Source organism: the organism of the source record quoted next, unplaced genomic scaffold (assembly GCF_019419815.1).
Source record: "Pyrus x bretschneideri cultivar Hongxiangsu unplaced genomic scaffold, Pyrus_bretschneideri_v1 Contig3, whole genome shotgun sequence".
Classification (NCBI taxonomy): domain Eukaryota; kingdom Viridiplantae; phylum Streptophyta; class Magnoliopsida; order Rosales; family Rosaceae; genus Pyrus; species Pyrus x bretschneideri.
The window spans coordinates 12,327,115-12,340,000 of NW_025999612.1; the positions used below are offsets into that span (position 1 = coordinate 12,327,115).

The window sequence follows — 12,886 nt, forward strand, 5'->3', positions numbered from 1 at the left end:
ATCAACCTATATCACAGGGTAATTATTTTTATGTATCTATATGACAGGTTTTTTTTTTTTTTATAATCAACATGTCACAAATTCATGTGTCTTGCTTGTAGGTATATTATGTTTTTTCCTATCTTTTAGTTAGGTTTCATATCTCGCTTACATGTATAATATATATTCATATATTTGTTACTTGAGTTAATGTACAATGTTTTGTAGATAATTTATGTTAGTATATTAGTTTTTTTTTTTTTTTGTAAAATATTAATTAGATTTTTTGGAGTTGAAAAATGCATAATATTAGAAGATTTTAATTGATTTTTAATATTTAAAAAAAATATAAAATGAGTCTAAAAGAAATAAAAACATGTAATTAGATAATTGGACTCACTCCTAAAAACCATCTATGTTTTTGGACCTAGATCTAAAAGCCCCAAAAAAAAAAAAAAATGCTTGTACTTAAAAGTGCTTTTAATGGTCACTCAGTACTACGGTCTGGTAGTATGACTCTTCATTTGAAAGTGAGAGATTTTAAGTTTGAATTTCGTGGATGGAGAATTCAATACTAAATTAGGTTGCCCATTGTATAACTTAATCGAACTCTCTTTAGAAACCATCTAGTGCTATCTTTAGAAACTGCACATTAGTTATTTTTTTCTTTTCAAAATGCACTTCAAATGTATGTTTCAACTATAAACACTTTTAACATTTTTCAATCTATATTCAAATCATTCTAATTCTATTCATTTACCACAAGTTCCACTTACAAATCTGCAATCCGATAGTAGTTGATCTCATTCATATTCCTTACTTTCTTTTCCTAGTTTATGACTTTCTTCGTTCCAAATAAATAAACACATAAAAACTGAATACCGAAAAAAAAAAAAAAAAAAAAATCAGATACGTTGGTTTATTTGAACTTGAAATACCCTAAGGGGGCGTTTGTTGCGCCGGATTATCTCGGACTCGATTAGCTTCAAGGACTAAGCTGGACTGGCTTAGACTAGACTAAACTGGACTAACTTAGTGAAACGTTTGGTACAGTATTGGACTAAGAAGCTGGATAATAACAAATTCTAATATTATATTATTTAATATATAAATTATTAATATTTTATTATGATCTTATCTTTTTCTTCATCTTTTCCTACCATTTCCGTTCCACTCTTTTCCTCTTCTTTCATCGTCCCACCCTCTCCCTCTTTTTTTCCTCTTAGACCTCTCAATTCATGTCTCTTTCTCATTCCTGGTCAAACTCCTTATTGATTCTAGTCTCTATTTCTCTGTCCTCCCTTCCTCTCTAGCTATGCGTTGTTCGAATGAAACCTCACGGCTCCAATTTTCCCGATGAGTTGCAGGTTTCCCGATGTGTTTTCCGGCCAACCCTTGTTAAATTGGATGAAGTTAGCACCGCCAAAAAATTTATTACCATCCCTAGACCGAGATCTTAGCTTTGAATGCTCGAATCTGTCATGAATTTGAAGAAGCCGAAACATGGCGAGACTTCCAGGCCATTTTCCGGCTACATTCGACCACATTTTGGCCTCAATTCAAGTAAAATCGTAATCTTGTCACTCCCAGCTTCAATTTGGTATATTTTATATGAAAGTTGGTTGTGAAATGGATCTGAAAGAGAGTCGGAAAGTTAATGATTGATCTAGGTGACTGGAGATGACGAGAAGTTTGTCAGGAGTGGTCGTTGAACATGACGAGGATGAGAAAGAGAGGATAGTCTTAGCAAGTCCTATAGTTATTGGGGGGTCTCGCTAAGACCTCTTAGTGAAGGGTTTTGTCCATGCTAGTCCCCTTTAGTCTCATTAATGTTAGTCTCAGCATAGAACAAACACAGTATTGGACTGATAGCTAGTCCAGTCCAGTCCAGTCCAACTTAGTGAGGGCAAACAAACGCCCCCTAAACATCTAGATATACCGAGCGTTGCAAAATGACAATACAACCCTTTGTTAATGGTGGAGGGCCCACTCGTCCAAGGTAGGAAAAAGGCTGAATTGTAATTGTAACGCAAAACCGAAGCAGTGACAAACTGTTTACCAATTTCGTCCTCCAAAAAAAAACACAGAGGGTGGGGACTGAGGAGAGAGAGAGAGAGAGAGAGAGAGAGAGACCGAGTTTTTTCTTGTGTGTTCTTCTTCAGAGATAACACCAAGAAATCAGAATCATCACACCACCTTGAGTAAGAATCAAGCTTTCCCATTTCCCTGTTTGATTCCATCGATTTTTTTTCTGATTTTTCGTAAAAATCTTGAGGCTTTCTTTTTTGTAACAAAAAAACTCTCTGAATTTTCTCGGCCGTTGATTCAAAATCCTCTGCTTTTCTGGGATTTTTTTTGATCTGGGTCTCGATATCTTGTGTTATTTCTCCAGATTCTCTCTTGTTCTAGCTCTCTCTGGTTGCAAGTTTGCAAAAGATAAGGTTTTTTTGGAGAAAACAGAGGAGGTTGGCACAGAGGATATATGTCTTCTAGATTTTATCTGTCGACTGGAGCTCCGAAGAAGCTCTGGAAATCATATCAGCCTCTCTTTTGCATGCACAAACAGATTTCATCTGTTTTTTACATGCCATTAAGATCACAAAGGTATGTGGGTTTCATTTATTAATTATTAATTTATTACTCTCTTGTGTTTCATATTATGTGTGTTCAGTTTTCAATTTTTATGATATTTAATGTATGTATGAACATCAATATTAGTGCTTTGTGGAATTTTGTTGATGGGTTTTCTGTCGTAGGGGTTTTTGATGGGTTTAAGGTCTTTGAGTTGTGGTAATTTTTGTTTTCGTTGATGAAATTGGTGCAGGAGTTGTTCTGGTGTGAAGTGCTTTAAGGATTGTTTCAGAATACAATTTTCGATTTCGATTTCTGGACTCGGGTTTTTGAGGGTTTTGGGTTTTTCTTGATACTGAGTTTTCAACTTTTGAGAGAATTTTTGTTTTCTTTTTCTTGTTTTCGGGTATAGGGGGTTTAGGGGTTTTAAGTTCAAAATGCCGGGGATGAAAACCGTAATCTTGAATCAACATGTGAGCTGGAACAAATTGAAGAAAAAGCAACCTACCGTAGAAGAGAATGCAGGTTACGTGAAGAGAATTCGGATTATATACAATGATCCTGATGCCACCGACTCTTCGAGTGAAGATGATGAGGATTATGATATTGAGGGAAACCTATTTCAGCATGGTAAGCACTTTGTTTCGGAGATTTTGGTTGTGGAAACAGAATGTGAATCATCTGCAGGGACCAATGGAGGCAGAATTGGTCATAGTACGGACTTTTATGACTCTAGGAAAAGTAATAGAGTGCTCCCTAAGGGAGTTCGACGCAGAAAATGGGGAAAATATGCAGCGGAGATTCGAGATCCATTTCAAGGAATTCGAAAATGGCTTGGCACTTTTAATACAGCAGAGGAGGCTGCTGCTGCTTATCAGCAAAAGAAGCGTGAGTTTGAGACCATACAGTCACAGCAAAGGACTAAGAGCCACTGTGAAAACATGCCATTATCTGATAAGCATGAGTTTGAGAGTATGCAATTAACGGAGGGAGCCAAGCATGAGCTTCAAAGCGTTCCTTTATCAGAGGAGAGTCAGGATTCATCGTTTTGCCATCCATCACCATCATCTGTGCTTGAAATGTCTGGTTCAGCTGCGCTTTGTATTGGACTCGAAAGGTTGAAAGAAGAATCTGGGGGAGAAGGCACTGTGCAGCAACCAGTTTTTGAAGAAGAGGAATCCATTCCAATGTTGCCACCATTAGATGTCGAACAGTTGAATTTGGGATGCGGGGACAATTACGTGTTTTCTAGCTTGGATCAGTTCTTTGATGGCATGTGTGATATTGTTGATGATGGTATGACAGACACAGTTGATTATCCCGCGTGCAAGGATAAAAAAGACGAGGCTATGTGTCTTCCCCCTCTCGACTTCAATTTTGGTCAGCAGGATTTCTCTTGGATTGATCAGAAACTGGAACACGGTAAGCCATGAAGTTTTGTAGTTAGGAATTACCAGTAGTTTATCCATTACATGTTGCACAATAAAATGCTCAAGAAATGTTTGAGCAGCGGGGTTTATTGTTATCGTTTTCTATGTTCGGAGAGAGTTCTTGGGTTTTCACTGTGCTTTTCGGGCCGTCCAAGATTTTTCCAACTCTCAGACTCGGAGTGGTAATATGTTTGAGTAAGCTATTATAAACTGAACCCTTGTGTACTCCTTTTCTATTAGTATTAACGACAGGTCAGTTTAGTCAAATGCGTCAAATTGTGATTTCCAGGTAAGTAGGAACGACTCCGTCCTATAAACACGGAGCGAATTGATGTCGATTCTCAAATGTAAGGTTGCTTTGCCAAATTTTGAAGAGAAGACAATACCAGTGTGAGTCTTAGGAGGCGTGTCGTTTAAGGATAATTAAGGGCTGCTTATATGGCCAGGAAAGGCGGCTAATTGAAGATAAGCTTTCACTTTCAATTGACTAACCATCATTTCGCCGGCCCGGTTCAATTTCGATGGGGCCGAAGCCACAAAGCTGACCAAGTACAATGTGAAAATTGGAAGAAAAAAAATTGGTACCGAAAAGGAATTGTTGGATTCAAAAGAAAATGCGATTAAGAATGTCCTGCTTTGCTACACGTCCTCGATAACTTTACAAGTTCAAAAGAAAAACTTCAAGCCCGAAATTAGCTGGACTCAATCCAGCAAACAATAAAAACCCGATAAATGTACATTTTCAAAATTCGAATGGTTTTTAAACTCCCCGAAAAAACTAGGAGCACCGTAAATGTGCAGAAGCCCCGCCCCGTAAACATTACAGCCATCGGAACTTGACGCGGAACAAAACGTTTAGAACGTAACTTCCCTGTGCTACAGCTGGAGTTGGAGCTTCAGTACTGCTATTATCTACGAAAAGCCAGTTCGCATACAACAGCAAGATGATCGCTGCCCCATTGCTGCAAAGCAAAACCGAAACTTAGAGAAATACACAACACCTTACTACCTTATCACACTTCCCAAGTTTTCAGGTCAATTTCTATGAGTAGTTCACTTGTTATTTATCGGTCTGTTCACTTTTCTACAGTACTGAGCATAGTGAAGAAGCTTATGATGCTCTAACTCAAACAATTATTTTAATTCTCCTTTAAAGCACACTATGCGACTGATAAAGCATAAATAATTGGAGACAGAAAGTTACCTTGCTGGGGAGTCCTCCATCTCTTCTTAAAGCATTGACTGGTAAGGTTTCAAGAACTCTGACAGGAACAAGTTCCTCGGTATGCCTGTCACTCAGCGACCAAAAGTATTTAAGTACAAAGCGCAAAACAGTAACACTCAGCCTGTTATAATTTAATGAAATTCCGGACAATGGACCGACCGAAAAACAAAAAGGCATACCAAATATAATCAACAGTTCCCATAAACTCGGAGTGGTATGACGTTGCCAAGGGTTCTCCAGACCTATCTCTGGTTCTACAACTACCCTGCAGAAAGGCACATACATACAGCATTGGGAAATAGATAATTGGATTTAAGCATAAAAATTTTTGAAAGTAGAAATGATTTAAGACTTACAGGTACTCCCAGGTATGCACTGCAAAGCTTCAAATCATGCCGAAGACACGTGACTACTTCACTGCCAGTTGCAAGCCTTACTTCTTCCTCGCTCCATATATATGAAAATGGCCTAATAAAATATTTCGTAATACCGCATCCACAATACAGAATTCAGTTAGAACTTTTTTTTTTTTTTCAAAAGAAAAAAAATAGTTCTTTAACTGCAGTGCATGTCATATGAGAGGACAAGGAAACAATAACTCATGTCATCCTGCTTTCACTTAAGAAGTTAACCGGAAATTTCAAAAAAATGGATCTCCTGGTTCTCACTAAACCAAAGGGAGTTTAAAATAAAATAAAGAGAAAAAGAAGACAGTACTGAATTCCATAAAGTTATAAACCAATTATATCTAATTTTAGGCGATAAATGCACTAGTAATATTGCTTGTACATGTTCTAATGCGACATTTGAGGTAACTATTCATACACTGAAGTACCTGCTTGCTTGCTCATTCTGAAATCTGAAGCCTCTGTGATTCAAGTTCAGGACAAACTGTCCGGATATACCTCTGCGGTCATGTAGTCGGATGTCCAACTGCAATAAACAACAGCAAGAACAGCATAACATAAACTGAACCCATACAAAAAGGAGGGGAAAAAATAAAGACGACGAAGAAACAGAGGGGGAAAGCAGGAGAAGCCAAAATGGAATCACCTCAGAAGAAGCTAGGAAATGGTACATAGGACTCTGAACATTTGACGAACCAAAAAATTTGGTGTAAGTGACGTGGACCATCTGAATCAAACATGCTTAATAAATGATATCATTGCAGGAGGTCACCTGTGGGATGCTATTTAGATCTCCGGAAATTATAACAGGGATGATGCCCCACTCTTGTGATAGCTCGTAAGCTTTTTTAAGAAACAGTCGGACCTAATGCATGATCACATTTGAGATATATTACAAACTATGCTATACAGTCCCATTTCTGAAAAAACATAGTAGAGAATACCTGCCCTAGCTTGATATCTCCACGTTTTGGGTTGAATAGTAGATGTGTATTCCCAATCACTAAGCTTCTACTTTGGGTGTATGGACTCCTGTACGATGCATATCAGTCGGTGAAATAACCCACCAATATGTGAAGTAAAACCAAATCCTATACAAAATATGCAAACAGGACAGAAAGAAAACTTATACTCACGTTCCAGGAGGTATGTCTGACTCTAATTGATTTTGGTTACTCTGCATTTTCAACAAACAAGAAAAATGTCTAGTGTAGCTAAGCAACAATAGTAAAATGGAAACAAAACAATTGGCAGCACAAAGGGGTTCGTCGACATCAGCAATGGCTGGTATTTTAACAGGGGATGTCACAATAAGTCATAGATTTTAGAAGATCACACTGGAAATCATAATTTTACTGTGTGACAAGGCATGTTTTACATGGCTAGATAAGGCCCATAAGGGTAACATTAAAACCTAAGTACCTAACCACAGAGAAGTGCACATTAAAAAAAAAAAAATGTGATGCTTGATGCTACACGAGCAAACCATCATGCCACCATGACATGACACATCAATATGAATTTCAACTTATGTATTAGCACCCCTTAGAAGAAAGTAATGCCCCCTATACCTTTAATACACAAAGTTGAGCAACATTGTTACGAAGTCCAAAACTTTGGAACTCTATATTTTCTTCATGTAAAAGGCTAAACCTGCATTCAGAAAATCATTGGCTAAAAGCTGGAATAGAAAGTGACTAAATTGATAATAAACAAGAAATGACAAGTTATACCAAACATACAATACCAACACGACCATAACTAATGAAAATTAGATAGGATATATAATTCAAATGCAGTCATCAAACATGTTTCTCAAGAAACTATAAAAACACAACTAATATAATAAATATCAAAGGAAAAACCATCTAGCTAGTCATAAAGAAGTAACAGCATATTTGATTTTAAGAAGAACTAAGATTGGATATGAACTGATCTGTCATTTGAACTTAGATGTCAAAGCAACGTGCAGAAAATTTACAATTTTCACAAGGTCAACGAAACCTTACATTTCCTTTTTCCAAAATATGGCGCATCCATCATTTGCTTCACCCGTGCGCGCCTAGGGATAGTTGGTAATCATTAATCAGAATGTATGCCAATAAGAAGGTACTTGACAATAGTAAGTGATTACATACTTGGAAAAGAAAATTCAAGGCTACCTTATAAACACCTTCGAACCCATCTTTCCGGAAAAGATGAGCTAAATCATCAAAACGATCAACCTCCTACAGCCATACAAGTAACTTAGGATTAACTTAAAAGTAATTTAAATAATAAAGATTTACACTTTAGCCTACACATCATATCTACATTGCCAAATTCTTCGACTTTACCTGCAAGCACATGATGCTAGCATTGTAACGATTGATCTCCTTCCGAATAAGCTTCCTGCGGCGGTTCCACTCCAAGAACATGGGTGGGACTTTGTAGTACAACTCTGGGTGCTTGGATGCATTTTCCACACCCAGAATGTTATAAGAAACAACCACAAATTTCTCTGGACACCACAACATTCAAAAAAATTAGCACAATGCCTCGTTTGGCTGAGCAATCCAAACAGCTAATTGCAGTAACAAAAAATCCTAAGCAAACCCAATCAAATTCAAATTAGCCAAACAGGGAATTTGAAAATTGGATATTTGTTTACCTCCATAGGTGGAAGCAGAAGAGCTGCAGGGAGAGGAAGCCCACTCCCGGGAGCTCTCTGTCTGGGTTCGACTCGGTTGCCGCTTCGTGTGCTTCCGATACGAAGGCGATAATAATTGGAACCTGGATGACGACGACGGCGGCGGTGGCGGGTCGGATGCTCGGGTTAGGGTTTTAGATTCGGACTTCACTCTTCTGCGCCGCCGCCTTTTGTGCGGCGGAGAATGAGGGTGGTTCTCTGCGGCTTCTGTGTTGTGTGAATGTTGTTTGCGCTTACCTCGCCGTACATCGCCGGTTTCTTCCATTCTGCCTATCTTTTTAGTTTTAGAAGCGGTGGCGGGAAATAGGAACGCGCTCACTTTGTGGTACGCGCTGCCATGTTGAGAATGGGGGTGGTTGCTCCGAATTTCAGTCAACGGCGTTTAAGAGGAGGAGAAAGGGATAGACGTCCAACGAAGCTAAATGGCCCAATAAAATGTTCAAGATCTCAGCCCAATTTTTATGACAATTCATTAGACATTGCCAAAGACTTTTACAAAGTAAACAAGAAAAATGCTAAAGAGACTTTCTAATTAAAATTCTTTATTTTTTGTTATTTCATTGTTTAATGTTAATTTTTGTGTTAATATTATAAAATATTGTGTCAAAACATGAGATAACAGCGAGTCCATGAATAATCTCGCTTTTGAGAAAATCTCCTTAGCATTTACTAGTTAGTTTCACCCAATTTTATATGGAACGAGATAAGTTTAGCAGTACCTCTTGAACTTACTACTTCTTCTTTCCAATTGTATCCCTCCACTTTTAACTGAGCTGTGAAATTATAGACTTTTTCAATCGTATGATTTCTCCTACCGTCAAATCTATAAGTCTCAATTTATATTCTTGCATTGAAGTATAAAGTGTGGAACTACAATTTTATTCCGTAATCTGGACTACTGAATAGTTTTGAAAATAGACGGTGAAATTGACTCTAACAAATTAAACGATTGACTTTAAAAAATCGAAGTATTTAATAGTCTAAACCACCAAAGACAAGCCTGTGAAACTAACAAAATATGTGATACTTTTGATTGTTTGCAAAAAATTGACATATTTTGAAAGTTAAAAGAGCTCAAAGCTAAGGGTGCATTTTTGCTCACCACTCTTAAGTGGTGGTAATGCTCACCTTATTTATTATCATTGAATGAGTTTAAATTTTAAGATTTATATCTATCTACTACACAAATTTTAAAATTTAAATTCATTTAATAGTAAAAAAATAGGATGATGAACACTTAAACGTGACGGGCAAAAATATTATCCAAAACTAAATTAAAATGGAATCAACTAATCCGTTTGAGTTCGTACAATGGAAGAAGAACTCATTTCAACGGCTGTTACTCATGGTGGCACCCAAGGGCCAAAGACTGGTTGGTCCAAATGTCCAACAGCCTAAGAAATAATTAAAGAATCACACATTGGTCTGCGCAACACCAACTCTCGCTCACTCTCATTAATTTATGATGTGCACTCCCAACAACTTCACTCCACTCAAAATTAAATTAATCGTCCAAATTTTTTTGAAAATTTGGACAAAGATATGATCTTTCCTACTATTTTCAACAAACCCACCCAAGCAGATTTGCAAGATGAGATCAAATCAACTAGTACTAGTACTTCTGCAACTTTTATTCATCTTCTCCATTAATCTAGCAAATGCCAAGTCCACCATAGAACCATGTTCCTCCGCAGACTCCTGCTCCTCCCTCCTCTCCTACATCCTCCCATGGGACTCGAAACTCTCCGAAATCGCCTTCCGCTTCCAACTAAACGTCTTCGACGTCCTGGCCGCCAACTCCATCAACTTAACCATTCCGTTCCCTGGAAACCAAATTCTTAAAGCGAAAACCCAACTAAAGATTCCCATTTCGTGTCCATGCGTGGACGGCATCAGGAAGTCCGTTTTAACGTACACCGTCCACGCGGTGGACACGTTGGATCTGATAGCGGAAGGGTACGGCGGGCTTGTGAGCGCCGAGCAGATTAGGAGTGTGAACGGGATTGGCGCCAAGAATCCGTTGACGGGCGGGCAGAGCGTTTTGGTGCAGTTGCCATGCACATGCTTTAATAATAGTAACAACGGGGTTGCTTCTGTGTACATGTCGTATGTGGTGCAGAGCGGGGAGAGCTTGAGCGGCATTGGCGGAGAGTTTGGGGCGACTGTGATGGAGTTGGTGAGCATCAATGGGCTCGGTCAACCAACGGTTGATCCTGGTGACATATTGGCTATTCCAATTTCAGGTTAGTAGAATTTCCATGAAATTGGTTTTTAATACAAGCGATAATATGTAATACGAAGAATCGAACTTAAGACTTCAACTGCAGAAATAATTGTTACAACGTCGTCATTCCAGTTTTTATTGAAATTTAATGTGTGTTTGTTGTTTGTTAAGATTTAATTAATTTATAAGGAAGAAAGGTAGGTTGGTGAATTTATACATAATTAATTTGGCGAGTAATGTAAGTATGCACTTACTGTTCAAAGACGTTCTTGGAGTTCTGCATGTGTTTGGTTTTGAAGCTATCAAGAGGAGAATCTATGTTTTTGGTTAATGTGGCATAGTACAATAAGTTAAAGAAATGAATGAATAAATTTTGGTACTCCCTATACCAACAGTGCTTAGATATGTTCACCAAATTAACCTATAGAATTGATTTGGGCAGGTCATGAATTATTTAAGTTTATAGAATGATCGGTGTGAAGAGTATTTACCCTCCTTCGTTTGTATATAAAAAAAGAGCATCGGATTTATATATGCAACATAATCGAAGCTGCACATACGTACGTCCATACCAAACATATAGATAGATTAGCTAATTAATTAAATTAATATAGTGTCACGGTATATGCAGCATGTTCATCAGCAAATTTGAACTGGTACAATGAGAGCTTAATAGTTCCAAATGGTTCATACGCCTTAACTGCCAACAACTGCATAAAGTGCTTTTGCAGATCAACCACTCTCAAGTAAGCATGTTTAAATTCCATTTTACTAGCTACTTAGCTTGCTGTCATTACCAATATATCATGCTCACAATTTTTCTACATGTTAAAAGCCTGGCATATTGTACATTAATTTGTACTTAGCTGACTATCTTGCTTGGTCATCAGCTTGCAGTGTTCCCCATCTGGCATTGTCCCCTCATGCTCTCACCTGCAATGCAAAGACTCCGATGTCTTCATCGGCGATGTGTTAACCAAACCAACAGCATTCGGTTGTAATGTCAGCACATGTGTGTACCGAGGCCACAGTGGCCGCAAGATTTTCAGGAGGTAAGAGCAAGGAGAAAGCCTTACCTAATAACGCTTGTCTGTGGCACCATTTACACAAAAAGTAGATCCAGCTGCAACTCACATGCACTAGTAAGACAAACCATTGCAATTGGATATTTGTTAGGGTGGTTCGCTATCCAAACATTCCTTTTTATCTCCCACACACTCTTTTCAATTTTCGGCCATTGGATCGAATGATTTGAAGAGAAATCAAATAATATAAATTAACAAAGACTGTATGAGAGATAAAAATAGAAGTGTTAATAGCACCACCCTATTTATTAACACATAAGAACAAGATTCTAGAGCCAATTTAACAATTACCTTGTATTACTTTTTAACTATATCCTTTTCTTGCGCAGTTTGGAAAATTCTTCTCATGCCAATTGCTCAGGTGACAATTACTAAAACCTATTCTTTTTCTTTGATGATTATTATTATTTTGTTTCTGTTTACTGTAAAAACCTGGCTGTGCAGATGTACAGGATTACGGCGCAGTTTCACCAGAGCAATCTTCTAATCCTGTAATCCCATATATATCTTTACCTCCGTCAGCATCACCATCTTCTTATCCACCCATGGGAATTGGTGCTTATGGACCTACGAGTACACACAACCCCAATATCCCTAATCACAGCAGATTGCTTACTCAATCTTCATACTACATTTTGTTGGTTATCCTTGCCCTCTACTTTTTCTTGTGATAAAATTAATCGATGCCAATTCTAAATGTCCCCATGTAAACTTTTTGTTCTTTTGATTCATATTTTTCAATTAGATGCTCAATCCAACCAATGAAATGGCATAAAATGTCGGAAGCAGCAACATTTGCAATGTACTAGGTTACTGCCCCTTCTCATTCATATATTGTTGAATAAGAAGAGTATCCAAGATAACTCTAATGATCCCAAGAAGAAGAAAATAGAGCACACTCTTAAAGAAAGCTCACAAAACAAACTAATTAGCAAAACTTTTCTTATTTAGCTCTAGGCTTTGTTTTTCCTTGGATGATATACAATGCTTGGGGACTTGGGTATTTATAGCAAACCAAATGAAAGCTACACCACACACTTAATTAAACTAAGATTATTTACTACTACACAAAACCCATTAATTGCACCTAATTTTTCCACTCAACCATACCTAACATTTGTGACATTGATTAATTGCATAGAGCACTCAACACTCCCCTTCAACGTCAGCTCTCATTCTTTGCACTGTGCTGAGCAGACAGCGAAAATTTTCGAGCTTGCCTGTACTTAAACTTTTTGTGAACAAGTCCGCAACTTGATCATTCGTCTTGACCTGT

At 37.7% G+C, this 12,886-nt stretch overlaps 3 protein-coding genes across 3 annotated transcripts; 2 read left to right on the forward strand and 1 right to left on the reverse strand.

The window, feature by feature from the left end:
* The first annotated feature begins 2,020 nt into the window (after positions 1-2,020).
* Positions 2,021-4,247, forward strand: LOC103938757 (ethylene-responsive transcription factor CRF6). Its single transcript, XM_009348804.3, has 3 exons — positions 2,021-2,180; positions 2,372-2,583; positions 2,804-4,247. The coding sequence occupies exon 3, from the start codon at positions 2,988-2,990 to the stop codon at positions 3,981-3,983; it is 996 nt and encodes a 331-aa protein (XP_009347079.2). The 5' UTR covers positions 2,021-2,180; positions 2,372-2,583; positions 2,804-2,987; the 3' UTR covers positions 3,984-4,247.
* A 311-nt stretch (positions 4,248-4,558) lies between these two features.
* On the reverse strand, positions 4,559-8,729 carry LOC103938748 (carbon catabolite repressor protein 4 homolog 5). The gene is made up of 14 exons (XM_009348793.2): positions 8,263-8,729; positions 7,949-8,112; positions 7,775-7,840; positions 7,622-7,674; positions 7,184-7,265; positions 6,749-6,789; positions 6,557-6,644; positions 6,385-6,477; positions 6,259-6,291; positions 6,041-6,138; positions 5,562-5,673; positions 5,385-5,470; positions 5,185-5,269; positions 4,559-4,942 (listed from the first exon to the last, which is right to left on the reverse strand). Exons 1-14 carry the CDS (start codon positions 8,564-8,566, stop codon positions 4,889-4,891), a joined length of 1,359 nt encoding a protein of 452 aa, XP_009347068.2. The 5' UTR covers positions 8,567-8,729; the 3' UTR covers positions 4,559-4,888.
* A 1,001-nt stretch (positions 8,730-9,730) lies between these two features.
* Positions 9,731-12,436, forward strand: LOC103938740 (lysM domain-containing GPI-anchored protein 1). Its single transcript, XM_009348780.3, has 5 exons — positions 9,731-10,544; positions 11,157-11,271; positions 11,416-11,577; positions 11,940-11,971; positions 12,055-12,436. The coding sequence occupies exons 1-5, from the start codon at positions 9,893-9,895 to the stop codon at positions 12,279-12,281; spliced, it is 1,188 nt and encodes a 395-aa protein (XP_009347055.2). The 5' UTR covers positions 9,731-9,892; the 3' UTR covers positions 12,282-12,436.
* The last annotated feature ends 450 nt before the right edge of the window (positions 12,437-12,886 follow it).